A 17,039-nucleotide genomic window follows, 5' to 3' on the forward strand; every position below is an offset into this window, starting at 1 on the left:
GCCGAAAAGCCCAACACCACAGCAGGCAAACCCACAGCAAGGTGCTGGTTTCTCCTTACCCAGCTGCCTCCTGCATCCCTGGGCTCCAGCATCTGCCGCGGGCAGGCGGCCGGGCGACTCCATCCCCTCGGCGACCCATGGGACCACAGGGGACGCGAGCCGAAACACACTGAACCTTGAAACTAAAGAAGCCTCAAACCTGTCATTAAAGCAGCTGCGTTGGCAATAAATTTGGTATTTAAAGAAGTTCATCGACTGTTTAAAATGCAGCGAGAGTAGCTATGGGAACAACTTCAACAGGGTTTTATCGTGCTGAAACGTGACCCTGTAAAGACATGCAGAAAGGCTCCTGGAAGCACCGACACTTTTCCTCTCAAAGGAAGGAGTTAAGCCTGTTTCAAATTGGCTAGCAAAATGAACCAGGAGCAGTCAGGCAGCTCAGTTACAGGCTGTAAATATAAATGAAAATGCATTGGCTTTATGAGATTGCAGGAGGGAAAACAAAACAAAAACAAAAACAAAACAAAGCAAACACAACAGACTGTAAATTTAGATCTGGGATATAAACAGAGTGCTTTTTCTTCTGAAATATTTGGAAAACATATTGATGTTATCTGAATATATAACAATAGAAGCAGTGGTAATAAAATGTTTTAAAAACTGAAAAAGGTTAAAAAATGCCATGTAAGACTTTTGGGAAACAAAACACTTGTCTTAGTGAAAAGGAGCAGGAATAAAGGGAAAACTGGAAGTATTTATCTAGCCAATAAATAAAAAGGATACTTTTTGCTTTTTGCTTTTCATCTTCTTAGTTGACTTTCGATCCCCATTTGTAAAAGTCTTTTTATCTTCCCCAGTTCAGCTCATGCAGTGTTCACGTCGATATCCTTCGCTTTCACCATCCCGCCTTCATGGCAAGCAAGGAGAAGCTCAGCTGGTGGAGGTGGTGGAGCAGTGCCTCAAATGCAAGATTAAAGATATGGAGACCTTCATGCCTCTCCTGACCTACCAGGGGCTCTTTCTTCTCCTGACGTGGGAAACGTTCACAAAGTAGCTGTACTGGTTTTCTCATGGTCAGCTTCCCATGCTAAGATGTTTAATGAGGGGTTGAGTGTGGCAAAACCAGGCACTGCTCCTGAAACCCTTCTGTGCACCCCTGGCTGAATATTCCTACCTGTGAGCATCCAGACCTGAGTGATTAGTGATTTAAGACGATGGGACTTTTGTGTGTGTTATTTTAACATACAAGAATACATTTTTATATACAAGAATCATCTAAATCCTCAAACCAGATTATCTCATCCCCATTCCAGAGGCCAGGACCGTGACGGAAAGGGCACAGCTCTTACCACGTGGGCAGCTCAACCTGTTCAAGCAAACCCAGGACTTGACACAGCAGCATGGTGAGGGCAGAGATGTAAGGCCATGATGCTGTTCCCATCTGGAGTGTGCTCAGGGCTGTAGGAAGTGGGAAGGGAGTTGGTGCAGCCCACCCTGCGTGGTGGGACTCGATAGTAATGCATTTACCTGATCTGTGGATACCTTTGGATCCTGATAAGAAAAAAAACACAAAGGAGCACAGCCCCTGTGGACCACAGGGGATAATTTTAGTGTGGCTGACAGATGCAGGATCCCTTCTTAGCACTACTGCGCTGCCACAACTCACTTTCCCAGGGATAGCCTCACCCAGCTGGGCACTGCAGGCCAGGAGAAGGAAGGCTGGAATTCAGAGGGAGAAATTCAGTCAGGGCTGGGTATCCAAATCCCCCAGGTTCCCTTGGAAATCCCAGCTCAGCACCCTGCCTGCCGGTGCCTAACAAGCTTCTCGAGAAAAAAGACAGCAAACCCCAGGATTTATTAATAATCGGTCCAGCTTCTTAGCACCTTCTCTTGTGACCTTGGTTGCTAGGAAGCTTGCATCAATACAGAAAAAGCAAAGTATTAATAGAAAGAAAGAGCAGCTGATGGGAGCCCTGCACAGTGCAGGGTCTGCCCTCCTGGGACACACCAGCTTGCAAAGTCTTCCAGGCTACGTCTCTGCTCCTGAAGCCATGCCCATGTTAATAAATGCAAAAGCAGCCTCAAAAACTGGTTGACGGCACCTGTACTCACTTCCAAACAATTCCTGGGAACTGTTTGGGCTAACGTGAGCTGGACAAGGTCAAAACCACGGAGGGGACCATTTAGGATCCATGGAGATCCAGCGCCCAAGCCCTTATGCTTTTATTTCACTCCTAGATATAGCCACAAAGTCTGAGGAACAGGTTGGCCTGCAGGAGGTGTTGAAATCTTCTTCAAGACCTTCCAAACCTCGGAGTTTTGCTGCAGATCCTCAGACTCTGCAGCAGCCCCGATTTGGTTTTGGCAGCAGGCTGATGGTGGGAGTGGGTTCCCATCTCCTCCTGGGCACACACAGCTTGCGGGCTGCTTGAGGAGATGGGTAGGGGATGGAAGAGGATGCTGACGAGGACAACAGCAAGCTGGAAAGCAGAAATCTTTCTCTGAGATCCATTTCTGGACTTAATCCCTAAATTCAAGTGGTTTCATGTTGCTTTTCCCCAATGTCTGCCCAGCATGGCACGACTTGCTTTAGAGGGGACTGCTCCTCTGCAGCCACGTCCAAGAGAAACATGGTGCTGCTGGTCCAAGCATGAACCCCTATAAGCTTGCTTTCCCCTGGAGTGTTTTATGCTCTGTTTACAGGTACAGATGCAGGGCTGGTGAGAGCAGGCAGCGTTCCCACATCCCTCCTTCAAGACGGTGCCTGGTGTTGGTAAGGAGCAGGCGAGAAACGCTTGTGCCCTCGGTATGGAGCAGTGCCTGCACCAGCAGGGCTGGGAGGGAGCCGGGAGCTCCCGAACGACTGCAGACAAAACCCCTAACCCCCCCTTATCCCACATTATCCCCCCTCAGCTGTTCGGCTGCGGGATGCCATGTGCTGCCCCACACCTGCTGCGTTCCTCTCGCGAGGTGGCCGCCTTGCAAAGGCTGGGGGGAGCCCTGGCTTGGCTGCTGCCAAGATTTTCCACCCCAGAAGCGCAGCAAATCCCGGGGAAACTCCGTTCTCCAGAGACACCCCGCGGAGCAGCCACGGCTCGGTTGCCTTTCAGCTGTGCTCCGAGAGACACCAGGGCTGCAGCAGCTCCGCGTTTCCACCTTGTGGCCAAAACCCTGCTGCTCGCCTCCTGATTTCCTTTACCTCCTCTTTGAGGGCAACACAGGACTGGTTTTCGGGTTCCCGGCTGCCTGTAGGACTGTTTTCCACTCGCACGTGTAAAATCTGCAGCCTCCAAATGAATAACCAAAAACTAGAGGTCATGGGGTGATGTTTTTGAGCAGAAATTTCCTTTCAGTTGGAAGAGAAATTTGCTTGCACACACATACAGACATGCACTTTCTCATCAAACTTTCCTCGTTGGTGGGTCATAATACCTAAAAATCATCACCAGCATGTAGTGGGAAAGTATTTACCCTCCAAGACCCCTGGTGACTCAACCACTCCTCAGCTGGTCTGAATTATGGGCCTGTGCTTCTGCTCACCGAGGACAAGGTTCTTCCCCATTTTCCCTCTTTCCATGATGCAAGCAGTTCAGGAGGATGGTTCCTGTAATCATTGGCTAAACGCAGTTGAGGCAGTGGGGCTTGGTCTGAGAATAAACCAAATGCAACTGGTTCCATTGCTGGGCAGGGCTCCAAAACTTCCCTGAAGTTTGATTGTCCATGCCTTTGTGCTGCTGTGTTTCTGAAATGAAGCTGAGGAAGAGCGAGCAAGCCTGTTTCACCCCCCCTTGGGGATGAGGTAAGAAATGCCTACATAGTGCTATTGTTTGTGACTGGTGCCTTGTAACTCATTAATCCATAGTTATGCTGTTGTCTGAGAGCTTGCTGGGAGCTTTGGTGGCAATTTCCATGAAAGCATCCATACCAGTGCAGGGTCAGAGCAACCCACTTTGTTTCTGGCGGCTTCGTCAAAAACCCATCCATTCATCTGGGCTTCGGACAGATGGGTGTAGATGCGGGAGCAGGGATGATGCTCACGGGGGTGATGTTCACAACGCTATTCGGCACCTGATGAAGGTTGAGCTGGATCTTCCCTGCAGCCGGTGGAGGCACTCGGTTCTCCATAGGGTGGATGATAACATTGTGTAAGGCCATCATACCCCTTTCCACCACTACCCATGTAAGGACCCACAGGAGTGTAGATACTTGAGGTGTGGTGGGAGCTCTGAACACCCGCTGGCCAGAGTTCCTGCCAGACTCTGACAAAGCCGGGAATGCCATAGAAAAACTGAATTAAGAAGCCCCTAATTCTGCTTGCTTATGAAAGCCACTCCCAGATTGGACATGGGCATGTCTAGGAACCATTCAATCAGTTTCTGTCATGTTGTGGGGGAAAGGAGGTGTCCTGCCCATGGTGGGGGGGTTGGAACTGGATGATATGTAAGGACCCTTCCAACCCAAGCCATTTTAGGATTTTATGATAAATGGGTTGATTATCTTCCTACTGGAGGATCTAATCGCATATGAAGGCAAGAAACTCCAGGTTACCCCTGTTGTGGTCATTAAGGACCTGGAACAAAACAGTTAATAGCAAGTAGCTTAGGTTAATAATTAAGCCTGCGCAATGGACAGCTCTGAGCTGCCTGCAACAGGCATTGAGGCTGCTGAGAAACGAGTCTGGTGGCTTTCAGCACAGCACAGGGGACTGAACTGAGTGCCTGACACAGCCTCCGACCAAAAACTGTGGTAGGGCAGGTACCAAAGGGACAGAGAAGTTATACAGGTATCAGAGCCCCCACGCTTCGCTCCTCTGAGAAATGGAAGAGCAACAAAGAGAATGAGGTGAGTAATACTTTAAAAAGTCCTCATAAGGACAATAAAAATACACCTAAATGACCTTTTATATGCCTGCTTTGAAATGCAAGGCTCACACGCATCAAGGCTTTGGACTTGACCCCTACAAACTGCATTTATATTAAAAGGTGAGTAATTACATCAGGACTTGCCATGTCTTTTGGTTTCAGAACTGGGGAGTGACCATGGCACAATTTTTTTAAGTGGAATACATCCACGAGTTTTGCATGAAACAGCACAGAGCTTCATATTGTCTCTAAATCCTGTAATTGGTTTTACTAAGTCAGGTGTGCTTACTGCTTAATTAAAGCCAGTCTCATGAAACATGGCCCCAGTGAGGGGAAGCTCATCCTGAGCTTAGCTGGAAAGTGGTCTGCTCAGAGGGGTATGTGTCCTGTATAGGTGTGTTGGGTGGGTGGGGAAAGAGCATTATTACATTATTTTGATCCTTTGTACTGTGTGAGAGATGAATCAATGTGTTTTCTATGATTCTATCTTCCAGTCTGCCTTGGCTGCTGTAACACAGACCATTGCTTCCACAGGTCTGCAACACGAAGAATACAGATAGGGTTTGTTTTGATGTGACAGAGAATGTGCTAAGGTCGTGAGCCACCATCCCATGAAATCCCCATACAAAGTCCAAGATGAACCTTTGGAGACCATCCTTTCTGGTGTTCTTTGCAGGTGGGTGGCAGAGAGGTGGTGTCTCCAATCCCGCTGATAATACAAGGGTGCCGCTGGGTTGGGTACAGCCTAACTTCACGTGAGACATGCAGAAGCGTCTCTAAAAGGCATTGGGTGTTATGGAGTAGTGTCTCCAGCATTCTGGACCTTATCTACCCTTATCAGTGGCTTTTCATGGCGCTCTTTCATAGCCAGTGGAGGTTTCTGGATGTGTGTGGATTTATTGCTAATTGTCCCTGTTGTACCTGGGTTCCTCTGACACATGTTGGTTTTCATTTGCTTGATGATGGTCATGATTGTTTCCATGTTGATATTAAGTGTGCATGATGCAAGTATGTAAAATTTTTCTCTTTAGAGAGATGAATATGGATGATAGGTGGGTACTATTGTAAAAAGGACTCTTTAGTGACTCCATTAGCTTCACAGGATGAGTGCCCCCAAAGAAATCCTAAATCCTCTTAAGAATTTGATGTTGTTCTGGAAAATATCATATAGTAAGTTACAGGTAACTTAATTTCATGAAGCAGGAGCTCCTTTCCATTCTATGTTTCCTTTCTAAGGACTTCTCCAAGAAAGAGCTGGAAAGGCTGTCTGAGCCAGAAGAGGATACGTTATGTGGGCCACCCTAAACTTGGGGACAGTGTACAGAAGAGAGCAAACACTTCTTTCAGAGCTGGAGAAATATTATTTAGTTCTTGAAGAGGACAAGAGGCTTAGATTGGCTTGGTTCACCAAGTTCTGAAGGCATCAAAATCTCTGTGAGGGGAAGGAGGACTTTTACATAGGGGACACAGTTGGAGGATGATTTACTGTGGCTAATAGTACTGTAATATATATGCCTAATTTACTAAAGGCCTAGGAAGGAGGAATCATGAAGAGGGAATCACAGGAGGACAGCTGCCAGACCACGGTCCCTTGCTTTGTCCTGAGCTAGATGTTTTTGGTGTTTGCATTATGCTTCAGCCTGATGTAGCTGTTTTTTTTTTCTTTCTTTTTTTTTTTTTGTTCAGTGTCTGCCACAGGATTGCTCATTAAGCCCCGAGAGGGCAGCATTGCTGGAGGAACGTGGATTACTGTTACCCTGGATGGTGAGTTTTAAACTCTTACAAAGTCTAAACTCTTTAAACTCTACCAAAGGAAGAAAGAATCATCTCTGTTCTGAGGTCGGAAGTTGGAGTGACAAATCCTAAGCAACAGATACGTGGGCTGTGGCACCCAGAACGTGAAATCAGCTTGAAATTCACAGAATCATAAAGGTTGGAAAAGCCCTCCAAGAGCATGTGGTCCAACTGTCGCTCCACCCCCAATGTCACCCACTACACCATGTCCCTAAGCACCACATCCAACCTTTCCTTGAACACCCAAAAAGCAGTTAGCAGAGGATGGTTTCGATCCATCGACCTCTGGGTTATGGGCCCAGCACGCTTCCGCTGCGCCACTCTGCTGCTGTGATATTAATAATAATAATATCACCACTACTAATATTATTACTTCATAAGCTATTGCTGATGGCTGCTTGTTTTCAGATTTCTTCTAATCAAGATAAGTCAGATTCCTACCTTGTTTATGTAGAACTAGGGCTAGAAATTTCCTCCTTGCTGCCTTATTTTTTTTCTTTTATTGAAGGAAGTCTGAAAGTCTCTTCATAGGTTGTCTGATGCTGGTGTGTTAAAAACACTAATTTAAACATGAGATCTGTGTAAAAATCACAGAAATTGGTATGCCCTGCTCATCTGGGCACAAACCCAACTTTACAAAACTGCATCTGATTTTCAGTAGTGCTGAATATTAACTCCTTGGGAAGAGAGCTGGTTTCTGTCTGAGACGTATGTTCATTAAAATGCTCGAGTTCTGGCACTCAGTCATTTGTAACTGTGACAAATGCTATCAGCCTTATTCTTCTGAATATTGTGATTTCCTGTACAGATGCTGAAATGGAGAGAAGGGGAGCTTGTGTCCTCAGGGGAGATGTGCTTTGAACAGCACTGTGTAGCAGGCAGGGACAATCGCTGAGCCTAGGAGACGTTTCTGAGGGAGGAGCAGACATCCAGGCATTGGGAGAGAGGAAAAAATGTTTCTAGGATTGGGAAAAAATATGCAGTTTGCTGCAGAGAAACCACTGATGTCACTTAAAATGAATCTGTGAGCTGGGAGACACCTGTGAAGACAGTCAACAAAGGGACAGATGCTTAGAAGCATATTTCTAGCTGTATTAGATTAAACTACAAAAGCTAAGCATGCTAATTTATGTTCAAACCTTGACTTTCTGAAGTTGAAAAGCCCTACAGACAGCTCACTGAGGAAATGGGCTAAGCCGATCCGCCTTGCAGCACAGGTGAACTTGAGGTGCTGGCAGCAAAACCAAGACATCAGTAATGACAAAGACCAAGTAAAACCATTAATTTTACAGGTGCTTTAAGTATCTGTGGGCATGAGGGTTGGTCCAGTGTAGATGGCTGAGGAGATTCAAACTGCTGATAACTGTCCATCTCTGCAATAACATATTTTGAGAAGAGAGCAGGCACTGTATTAGAGGCAAAAAGCCATGCAGCTACATGGTAGGATGAAATCTCTCTTTACACAAAATTACAAAAACATGATTTTAAAAGGAAAAAAAAAAAGTCCAATTTAGGGCTCTAAATATTGCTCCTAAAGTGAAGCTGGAGTGTCCGTTCAAAAATGTTTACATTGTGTGACTGGATGTGAATAGTCCTGTCCTCACAAAGTTCCCGTTTGACCTTGCTTGCTTAGGTTCAGCATCCCACCAGGCAGAACACGTCTCTTCAGCCAGCTGGTCCCACCTGGAGGTGTCCCTGGTGAACCCAGACCTGCCCAGGTTGCCATGCGATGTCTCTCCTGGGTATTTTGGCTTATCCAGTATACGATGCAGAACAAGGTATGGTCCCTGACTACAGCCTAGAATCATCTAGGTAGGAAAAGACCTTCTAGCTCATCAAGTCCAACCATCAACCTGACCCGCTGAGTTCCACCACTAACACATGTCCCTCAGTGCACGTCCACGGTTCTTTTAAATACCTCCAGGAATGGGGACTCCACCGCTTCCCTGGGCAGCCTGTTCCAGTGTTTGATCACCATGAAGAAATTCTTCCTTATATCCAATCTAAATCTCCCCTGGTGAGACCTTTGCCATTTGTCTGGTAGAATCCTCATTTTCTTTTAGTGTCTGTACAGGCAGTTTGGGAGATTAAGGAATTACTATGGCTGCACCTGAGCACCTCCCAAGCTGGGCTGCATTTATCTATGCTTCAACTTGGTGAAGCACTAGCCTAACCACCGTGAGTCAGACTGAGACTTGGAGAAACTAGACTCAAATCCTCTAAAGCTTGTAGAAATCTCATTCTTGGATTCATAGCTCCCAAGAAAATCTGTGGATTTTACCAGTTTCTGACATTCTTGCCCTGTCCAAGATCATAGAAGTTATGCTAGAGATGGAAGCAAACATGATTCCAGGCAGCATCTGGGGAATCTAAGCTCTCCTTCCCAGCTGCCATAGCTTAAAGGATATTGTTTGAGTGGAAGACCAGGTGTGCCCTGAGCGGCTGTAGGGGTGAGCCTGGTGGGGCTCTTCCATCTCTTGGTGCTATGATTTGGTTTGGAGTTAACCCTGCTGAATGCTCTGCTGTGCATTTAGATGCAGCATTCATTTACAAACCCGGATCAAGCTTCCCTGTAAATCTAGGCAGCCTTGGGATATTTTAATAGTAATGAAGAACAACTGTTCATTAGTATTAATGAGCACGTGTATATGCTTTGCATTTACATACAATCTGGATGTATGTTCTGGTATAGTCCTGTCACCCACACCTACAATTTCTTGCTGTGTCTTCATATTCTTTTTACACTGTAGTTTCTGAGTTTGGGTTCATAGTATTAAAGTGTTTTACTCTATCAATGCCTCAGTGAACCTGGTAAGATTGTCCCAATGACCTGGCACTACCAAAAAATAGTAAACCCAATCTATATAAAAATAATATAACACATTTTTTTCCCCCCATCTAGGCCTTCACCCCAGGAAGGTTTGTACTACGTGGAGGTGACTTTTAAAGGACGTGTGATTAACAACTTGACTGGGGTGGAGAAAGAAAACTACACTTTCAAGGTAACCACCAAGAAAGGATAGAAGTGATGATGAACAGCTGAAGATATTGAAAGGAGTCAAACTTCAGACTTGGTACCACAGGATATGTATTGAAATAGTACCTCTCATGCCGATTGCATGTCAGGACACGAAGGCAAAATTTTTCTTTTGTCCCTTAACACTAGATGCACCAAGGCATTCAGTCTGGCACTGGATATGCTGTGAGACCTGAGGTCTTTCTGAAAGAAAAATCTGGGTCCAAGTTAAGTTGTCTCTGCACCTAAGCCACGCAGTCAGAAGACCAACTTGTGATTTTTTTTATTATTTTTTTTTTTACCTTGTCCAGAATTCTTGTCCAAACAATGAATCATGCGTTCTCAGGGCATTACTGCCAGAATTTGTCACTTTCAACTAAAGTTTGTAAAGGAGCGCATAGTCTGGCTAGCATTGTGTACTGAAAATTATGGGCTTATCAAGCAAAGATAGATGCAGATGTTGAATACCATGGCACATATCTATGTAATGAAAAATCACATCACATCTGAAATACCTATGGGGAAGTTTCAGCTGTTCTTGTTCTCAGTCCAAGACCCTGCGACTTTAGTTCTGTCAGAAATATCAGTTAGGGCAATTCATTATTTCCATTTGGAGATAAAGTCGGAAACAAGGAATGATACTGTGCTTCAATGGATTAACAAAGACTATGGAGAGAGAGGTTGCATTCAGCTCTGGTGACTGGAATTGCTACCTGAAACCCTTTGCCCACCCCTTTGCTGACTGTAGATGCTCACGGTGCTGCAGAGCAATTGATGCCATCCCAGAATCACAGGCTTGGGTAGGACAGGACGTCAGGAGGTCTAACTACTTGCTCAAAGGGTTGGCTATGAGATCGCAGCTGGTTTCTCAGGGCTTTATTCAGTCAAGCCTTGAAAACCTCCAAGGATGAAGATGTTACAACTGCCCAGAGCTCTGCTCAGATATCTGACTATCACAGCTCTTGTGAACGACCCTTTTACTTCACGGATTCCTTGCAAGGCCTAAAAACCGACAGACATGGGTGTTCCTAACCCAGCCAGTTCTCTCCCCGCTGGGTTGGGGCACTCGGATGACTTCTGGTGTTGCCCTCTGAGCTGCAGGGTGGTAGCAGTCAGTCAGCACTGACAGGTAGCCATGGCAGGACACCTCCCATGGGCACCGCTGGTTCTGCGAAAGGACCTCTCCAAGTCTAGGACAGCTCTCCACACCTGAGACATGCACGCTTAGGGAAGCTCAGACCTCAGTTCTGATCTCATCTCTGTTGCTGGGTTGTTTTGAGAGCCTACGACACATCCCCTAGCACAGCGTTTTGGCTCTCAGCGTAAAAACACATCCATAGCTGTGTGCTTCAGGACGAGGCCTAGTGTGTTCAGAAGTCACACCCCACCTCTGTGCTAACTTTAAGAAAGCCCAGAGTTTCAGTAAATTGCCCATTAAAGCTGAAGAGTCATTGGGTGGTTGAGCTAGCTTAGAGAGCTGATGAAAAATCACCAGGGGATGCTGTTAATGAGACGCATTCCAAGCTAAATAAAACACAGTGTGTCTCTTTGTTTTGGGACTGGGACCTGGGAGCTATGCGTATTAAAAATTAATTTTGCCTCTGCAGCAGATTGAAAAAGCCTGCTGCAGGCTGCAACAAGTCTGAACAGCTCTGAAGACTTGTGTCAGCTAGTGGCCCTGGCTTTCGTGCTGGTTTTGCCTTCTTTCTCTGCATCTGCTCCAGCCCAGGGAATGTGTTTTGCTCCTCCGCAATGACCATGACTAGAGGGAGTTTACGGCTACACGTTCATTTTCCATGTGACTGTAACGAGAAGGTAAAAAGACTGAGCTCTGAAAGGGTCTGAGGTTCGAGGAAGGCTCAAAAAAATATGTGATGGCATCCTTGGTTTAAGTCTGGAAATGAGTTTATGCTGTTTATTGGGCTGACAGCAGCATCCGTGAGTGCAACTGAGGACAGGAGAGGACTCACAAAGAAGGTGGAAAGGATGGAGACGTGAAGGCAGTTCTGAGAAATGGATGATTTGGGGATGGGGACAGGACAAATGCACAAGGGAAGCATACTTTTTCTTTAAGTTTAATGAAATCCAGCAGTTAATGGCTTAGAATTGGGATTTAGCCAGCTAGCAGTGCTGCAGGCCAGTTTTGTGGAGGTACTTGTGACTCCTGAGAAAGCAGAGAGGCAAATGGATTTTGCAGCACCTGAACAAGCCAGGTGCCTTTATAGATCACCTTAAGCCCAAGACACTTAAATTCCTTGGTGGTCTGACCCTTATTTTTTACCTAGTGTTATTCATTGCCAGAGTGCAGAATGCTTCTCAGAGGAATGACAACAACATTACTCTTGCATTTCAGAGCAGGTGTCTGAGAAATAAGGCACTGAAGCTGTTTTGCCAAGGCCTCCCTGCAAAAAGCAGGGCTGTGCCTGCGTTAGTGAGCAAGGCAGGGTCAGGATGTGGACTCTTGTGCATTTGGAAGGAGGCTGAGGACAGCCTTCTTCCACTGCTAAGGGGTCCTTGTGTGTTCCCCATCTTCTGAGGAGCTTGCCTCAAAGTACAATCTCTCTACTCCTTCTTGGACTCTGTTTAAGACAAAAATTGTGCCCCATAGTAGACTTCAGTATTTCCTTGCTGTTTCTTCAGGTGGCAAAGTAGCGTTTTCCTGAACACATCTCTGATACTGTATTAAGATGGGTCAATAAAAGCCTTTTCTTGGCTACATTGCTTTTAGGTACCCAACAAGCTTGTTAAATGCTAGTTGAAGTCTCTGTTCTGTGGTGTAGAAATAATTTTTTAAGAGGATATTACTGATGGTGCCACAGTGCCAGATGAAATGGAGGTCTCAACTTCAGGAAAAAAAAAAAAAAAGCTTAGAAATTCTTTAGCATATGAAATCACATCTTCTGGGATCGACTCCAACCAGGATGGGCAATCTTGGCACCGAGAGGTTGCAACAGATAGCAGCAAGCCGGACGCTGAATGCAGAGGGGGTAAGAAGGGGACATCTATACATGCTCCCTTTTCAGAGCAGGACTCTGCTTCAAAGATCAAATCCTAAAGCACGACTCGCTGAAATGTGCGTGCCAACTGTGTTGTGAGCAATGCATAATCAGATCTTGTTGGGCTGCTGTGAAAATGACTGCTGTTTAACTACAAATTTCTCCTTGCAGTTTTCTGCTGCACAGACACCTGTGGTTTACCAAATTAGCCCACCATCTGGCATCCCAGGTACGGGACCTTTCTTTAGGCTGGAGCCCACTTTAATTATTATTTGATGTTCCATACCATCTTTCTGCTTATGAGGGATCTTTGTTGCTGGGGTTCGAAATAGGCACCTCCAGAACTTAATGTCCAAGCTCATGCTGAACAGGAAAATGGGTTTACACAAGGAGTCTGCTGCCCTGGGTACAAGAGAAAGGGGTAATACTCTGTGACTGCTGGGTTATTTGGCACGTGGTTTCTGCAGCCCAGCTTTGCCTGAGTACAGAGATGCCGCAGAGGGCCAGATCTGATTGATCTCAGATTAAGTCATATGGCCCTGTTTATTTCATAGGAGTTTTGAGGGTTATCTATTAGGTGCTGATGTTGTAATGTCATACCAGTCTTTTAATTAATAGGGTTTCAGATCAGTATTTAAAGTCGCATGATAAGGCAATCACTGGTTTTGTTCTGAACAACTACCTCGGGTTTGGAAGGTTTTTTCCCTGTTGCTGTTCTGTTGGCATTTCCAGGCTTCTCTGAGCAGCTTGAAGTGCTTATTTCCAAAATAAACCAGGTGTGGTTCACCTGGCCACATGTAGGCATTTACATTAGGGAGAGTTGAATCACCCTTCATGATTTTTATTGACTAATATGGGTTAGACCTACATGGTCTATGGGGAGCTCAGAAAATCAACACACATGGTAGAACCTATGTATCTACCTACATTGTAGATACGCTAAGTGAGAATTTTGGTCTCTGAATTCCCTAAATACTCCTTTATTGTATGTTAATTAATCCTTATATTTTCCTTATTTTTTTTTTTTTAGGTCCTGCTTCAATGACTTAATTTTAAGCATATGTGCTTAAACATAGTATGTTAAAATATTTATCCTAAAGATAAAGCAGCTGCTGTACAGCTGCTTTGTGGGTATTATCTGTATTGTGTATAACACAATAAAATTGATTTGTGCTGAGGTTCTTCTTTAGGCCCTGACCCTGTCTAGCATACAAACACTAACACCTAGCGCATGTTGGTGATGCCATTTTGGTTGCTTCACGATGTTCTGCAGTGACATTTGGATAGGATGGTGGTTTTAGTTCACAACTGCGAGGAGATGTCTTCTTAGTACAAATACTAGAGTTCTGCTGAAAAATCTAGAATGGACTTCTTCAGTGGGAAACAGATGTGTGTTTTGGGGCAAGTGGATTTAAGTGTACAGTTACCTTGAACTTCGACAGAAGCTGAGAGTAGGCATGGGTACAGCCAGTTGGGTAAATCTCTGCATTAATTTGCAAAGACCAAGAATTTCTTTGGTTCAGCTCACAAAATCTGCAAATGTAAATACTCTGCTTTTAAAAGACTCTCTTCAATTTCTATTTCCTTTTAAACAGGAAATTTAATAGAGATATATGGGAAGACAATTGCTGGAAGATATGAGACCTTGGACTTCAATGTGGATTATATTGATGGGTAATTATATATAAGCTGCTAGCTGCCCCTGCCCCTGTAAATTGCCATTTCTTCTATCAGCCTCTGTGAAAGCAATAAATTGCAACCAGTTGGCCCAGAATTGCCATTTACTACTTTTGTGCTTTATTGCAGCTCATGAGTTGGGCTCCAGCAAACTTTGTTAATCTAATTGCAACTGGTCCATTAAGCTAGTTGGTTTCTTTACTGGCAGCACAGTCAATCATGGCTCAGTGTGAATTGTACTGTAATTGCGTCTGGTTGCTGTAGATCTTATTTTGGCTAGCAAATTAAAATTTAACTAATTAAAATAATGTCAGAATCTAAAAGTTAAATAAATTTTCCCTTCCATTTGCATTTTTAGAAATACTATTAGTTTGAGGCAAACGCTCTGGTGAGTCAGAAGACAAAAGCACAAGTATTTTGAAACAAAAAGCTTTGTTTTTCACTGCTTTAAACCTTCTCTGGTCACTTCCTTGTTTTCAAGGAAGGTTTGATTTTATTTTCTGCTGCCTCTAGGGTTATGCACCACAGAGCAAAACAGGTAGTTTTATTTTTTTTCTTCCTTTTTTTTTTTTTTAAACTTCAGGACATCAGGACTGTAAGTACAGTAAATCCAGAAAGAGCATGAATGCTGACCTGCTGTCTATCATGTATACATCTATATGTTTAGAAATATTCAATATTCTCAGCTACTACTGGGTTATGTTTTCCTTGCTCTTGCCTCAATGTCAGTGAAGAACTAAGCCCAGATGGATAAAGATCAACTATTAATCTATAGGTACTCTGGCATTTTTAGGATCAGTTCAGTAGCCAGGGAAGGTATATATTCTTATTACTTAGAAATCTTAATTGCAGCAGCAGCAGATATATGACCACTACATGTTTTCATAGCTAGTTGTTAGACTGAATGGATTAGTCCCTTGAAATTTAACTAAATTCTCTTCTAGTGTGAATGGAAGTCTGGTACAGATACCTGCCTTATCTTTTATCATCCCTACAGTTTTGCTCACTGGACATACGTTACCCTCCTTCGTTCAATACTAATTACTGTTTTACCTGTCTCTAGTGGAAGTGTGAAACCTTTGATCTGTGAGCAGAAAGGATGGTTTGTCTGCAGGTTGCTTGTGCCTGCATGCTCCAGTGCTAGATTATTCATTTACAGATTGACCTCCCTATAGCCAAAAAGTAAATGGCTTCAAAATCTTAGCATACCAGGCAGGTTCACATCCTAGCTTCACATGAATACTTTGCCCATTTTTGGTGTGTTAGTAAATACGTACCAGGTGGGGACTTGGACTTGAGCAGAGCCATCTGTCACTCAGTCACGCTGATTCAGGATTCAGATGGCAGAAGGGAAAAAAAAAAAAAAGCCTTTTTGTAGTTATAAAAGTGTTGTGCATGCTTTTTCAGGCTATGAATGGGATGTGATGGTCCAATGATGAATCATTTTTGCAGCACTGATTTTTTTTTTCAATTCATCCTTAAAAGGAAGGCATTGTAATATGAGGAATCTCTATTAATAAAACCAAACTCTATTAATGAAAACTCCTAAAACTACTCTGAAGCATGGGTCATAGCAAAGTGTTTTACTTATTTTCTTTAATTGCCTATTGATTCTCAAAGAAAATTTACCACCTTTTGCTTGCTATGCTAATTACTGTGAACCTATTTCTCCCACCTGATTCCTCTTCTCCAGGTGACGTTTTCTTTCTGTATCAGTTCTTTAAGGTGGGAATACTTGATTTTGCTCTTAGGAGTTGGGTGATGTTTAGCAGAATATATTTTACAGGCCAAGATATATAAAGTGAATAAATAAAAATTAGGATTTGTCCAGTTTTCTAGATTAATAAATGCTAGATACCAGTGAGGGAAAACTCCTTTTGAAAATACTGGCTGCTGATTTTAACAGAATTGTGATTTAATCTGGGAAGTTATCGTCTGTCCTATCTTTTTGTTTGTTTTTTCTCCTAGACCAGCTATTCTTATGGCAGAAGGAGATGGATGGATCAGCCTCTGCTCTTTTGCTGACAGACAGACTGGAAGCATGTCAGTTCTTGACCTATCTTTGGTTTGTAGTGGTGCAAAAACGTTTTTTTTTTTTTGACAGATTTTTTTTTTTGCTTTGTTGTAATATGGAGAGGGACCATGAGGAGCTAACCAGGCAGCTGGGATGGCTCTCTGCACCTCCAGCTGCAGCTAGATAGGGCCAGGGCCCACGCATGATGTGTCCTTGCTGCATCTATGCTATTCAGCTCTCAGACTCCAAAGCAACATCGCCATTTCCAATCTGTCTGTTGACCCTGGTCAATTGATGTACATCTTCAATCATGTATGAGCATCAGTTTGAAAGGTGGATTAGCTGGCCTGGGCCCAAAGTGAGCAAAGAGAGCTTTAACAATTTAAGAGCATTGGCAAGCAGGCCCTGGTGCTGTTCGTTTATTGGTATTCATAGAATCACAGGATGGTTTAGGCTGACAGGAACCTTAAAGCTCCTCTGTTCCAGCCCCCTGCCATGGGCACGACCCCTGCCCCCAGCCCAGGCTGCCCCCAGCCCCATCCAGCCTGGCCTTGGGCACTGCCAGGGATGGGGCACCCACAGCTCCTCGGGGCAGCCTGCGCCAGGGCCTTGCTGCCCTTATTGTGACAAATTTCTCCCTAATGTCTGATCTAAACCTCCCCTCTTTCAGTTTAAAGCCG

General features: G+C 44.5%; 1 protein-coding gene across 5 annotated transcripts in view; it reads left to right on the forward strand.

Moving 5' to 3' along the window:
* The first annotated feature begins 3,685 nt into the window (after positions 1 to 3,685).
* The window catches only part of PKHD1 (PKHD1 ciliary IPT domain containing fibrocystin/polyductin), a 266,267-nt gene continuing 252,913 nt past the window's right edge, over positions 3,686 to 17,039 (forward strand). Inside the window, exons 1-8 of one of the 5 annotated variants that reach the window (XM_083828669.1) lie at positions 3,686 to 3,799; positions 5,397 to 5,538; positions 6,549 to 6,626; positions 8,290 to 8,434; positions 9,559 to 9,658; positions 12,840 to 12,897; positions 14,264 to 14,342; positions 16,314 to 16,388. In XM_083828669.1, coding sequence (XP_083684795.1) covers positions 5,499 to 5,538; positions 6,549 to 6,626; positions 8,290 to 8,434; positions 9,559 to 9,658; positions 12,840 to 12,897; positions 14,264 to 14,342; positions 16,314 to 16,388 — 575 coding nt within the window. In that variant the 5' untranslated portion in view covers positions 3,686 to 3,799; positions 5,397 to 5,498. Of the gene's footprint in view, positions 3,800 to 3,934; positions 4,843 to 5,144; positions 5,240 to 5,356; positions 5,539 to 6,548; positions 6,627 to 8,289; positions 8,435 to 9,558; positions 9,659 to 12,839; positions 12,898 to 14,263; positions 14,343 to 16,313; positions 16,389 to 17,039 lie in introns of those variants that run through there. The other 4 variants (XM_083828668.1, XM_083828667.1, XM_083828670.1 and 1 more) reach the window with 4 other exon arrangements.

The sequence above is a fragment of the Anser anser genome, assembly GCF_964211835.1.
Source record: "Anser anser genome assembly, chromosome: 3".
In the NCBI taxonomy this organism is placed as follows: domain Eukaryota; kingdom Metazoa; phylum Chordata; class Aves; order Anseriformes; family Anatidae; genus Anser; species Anser anser.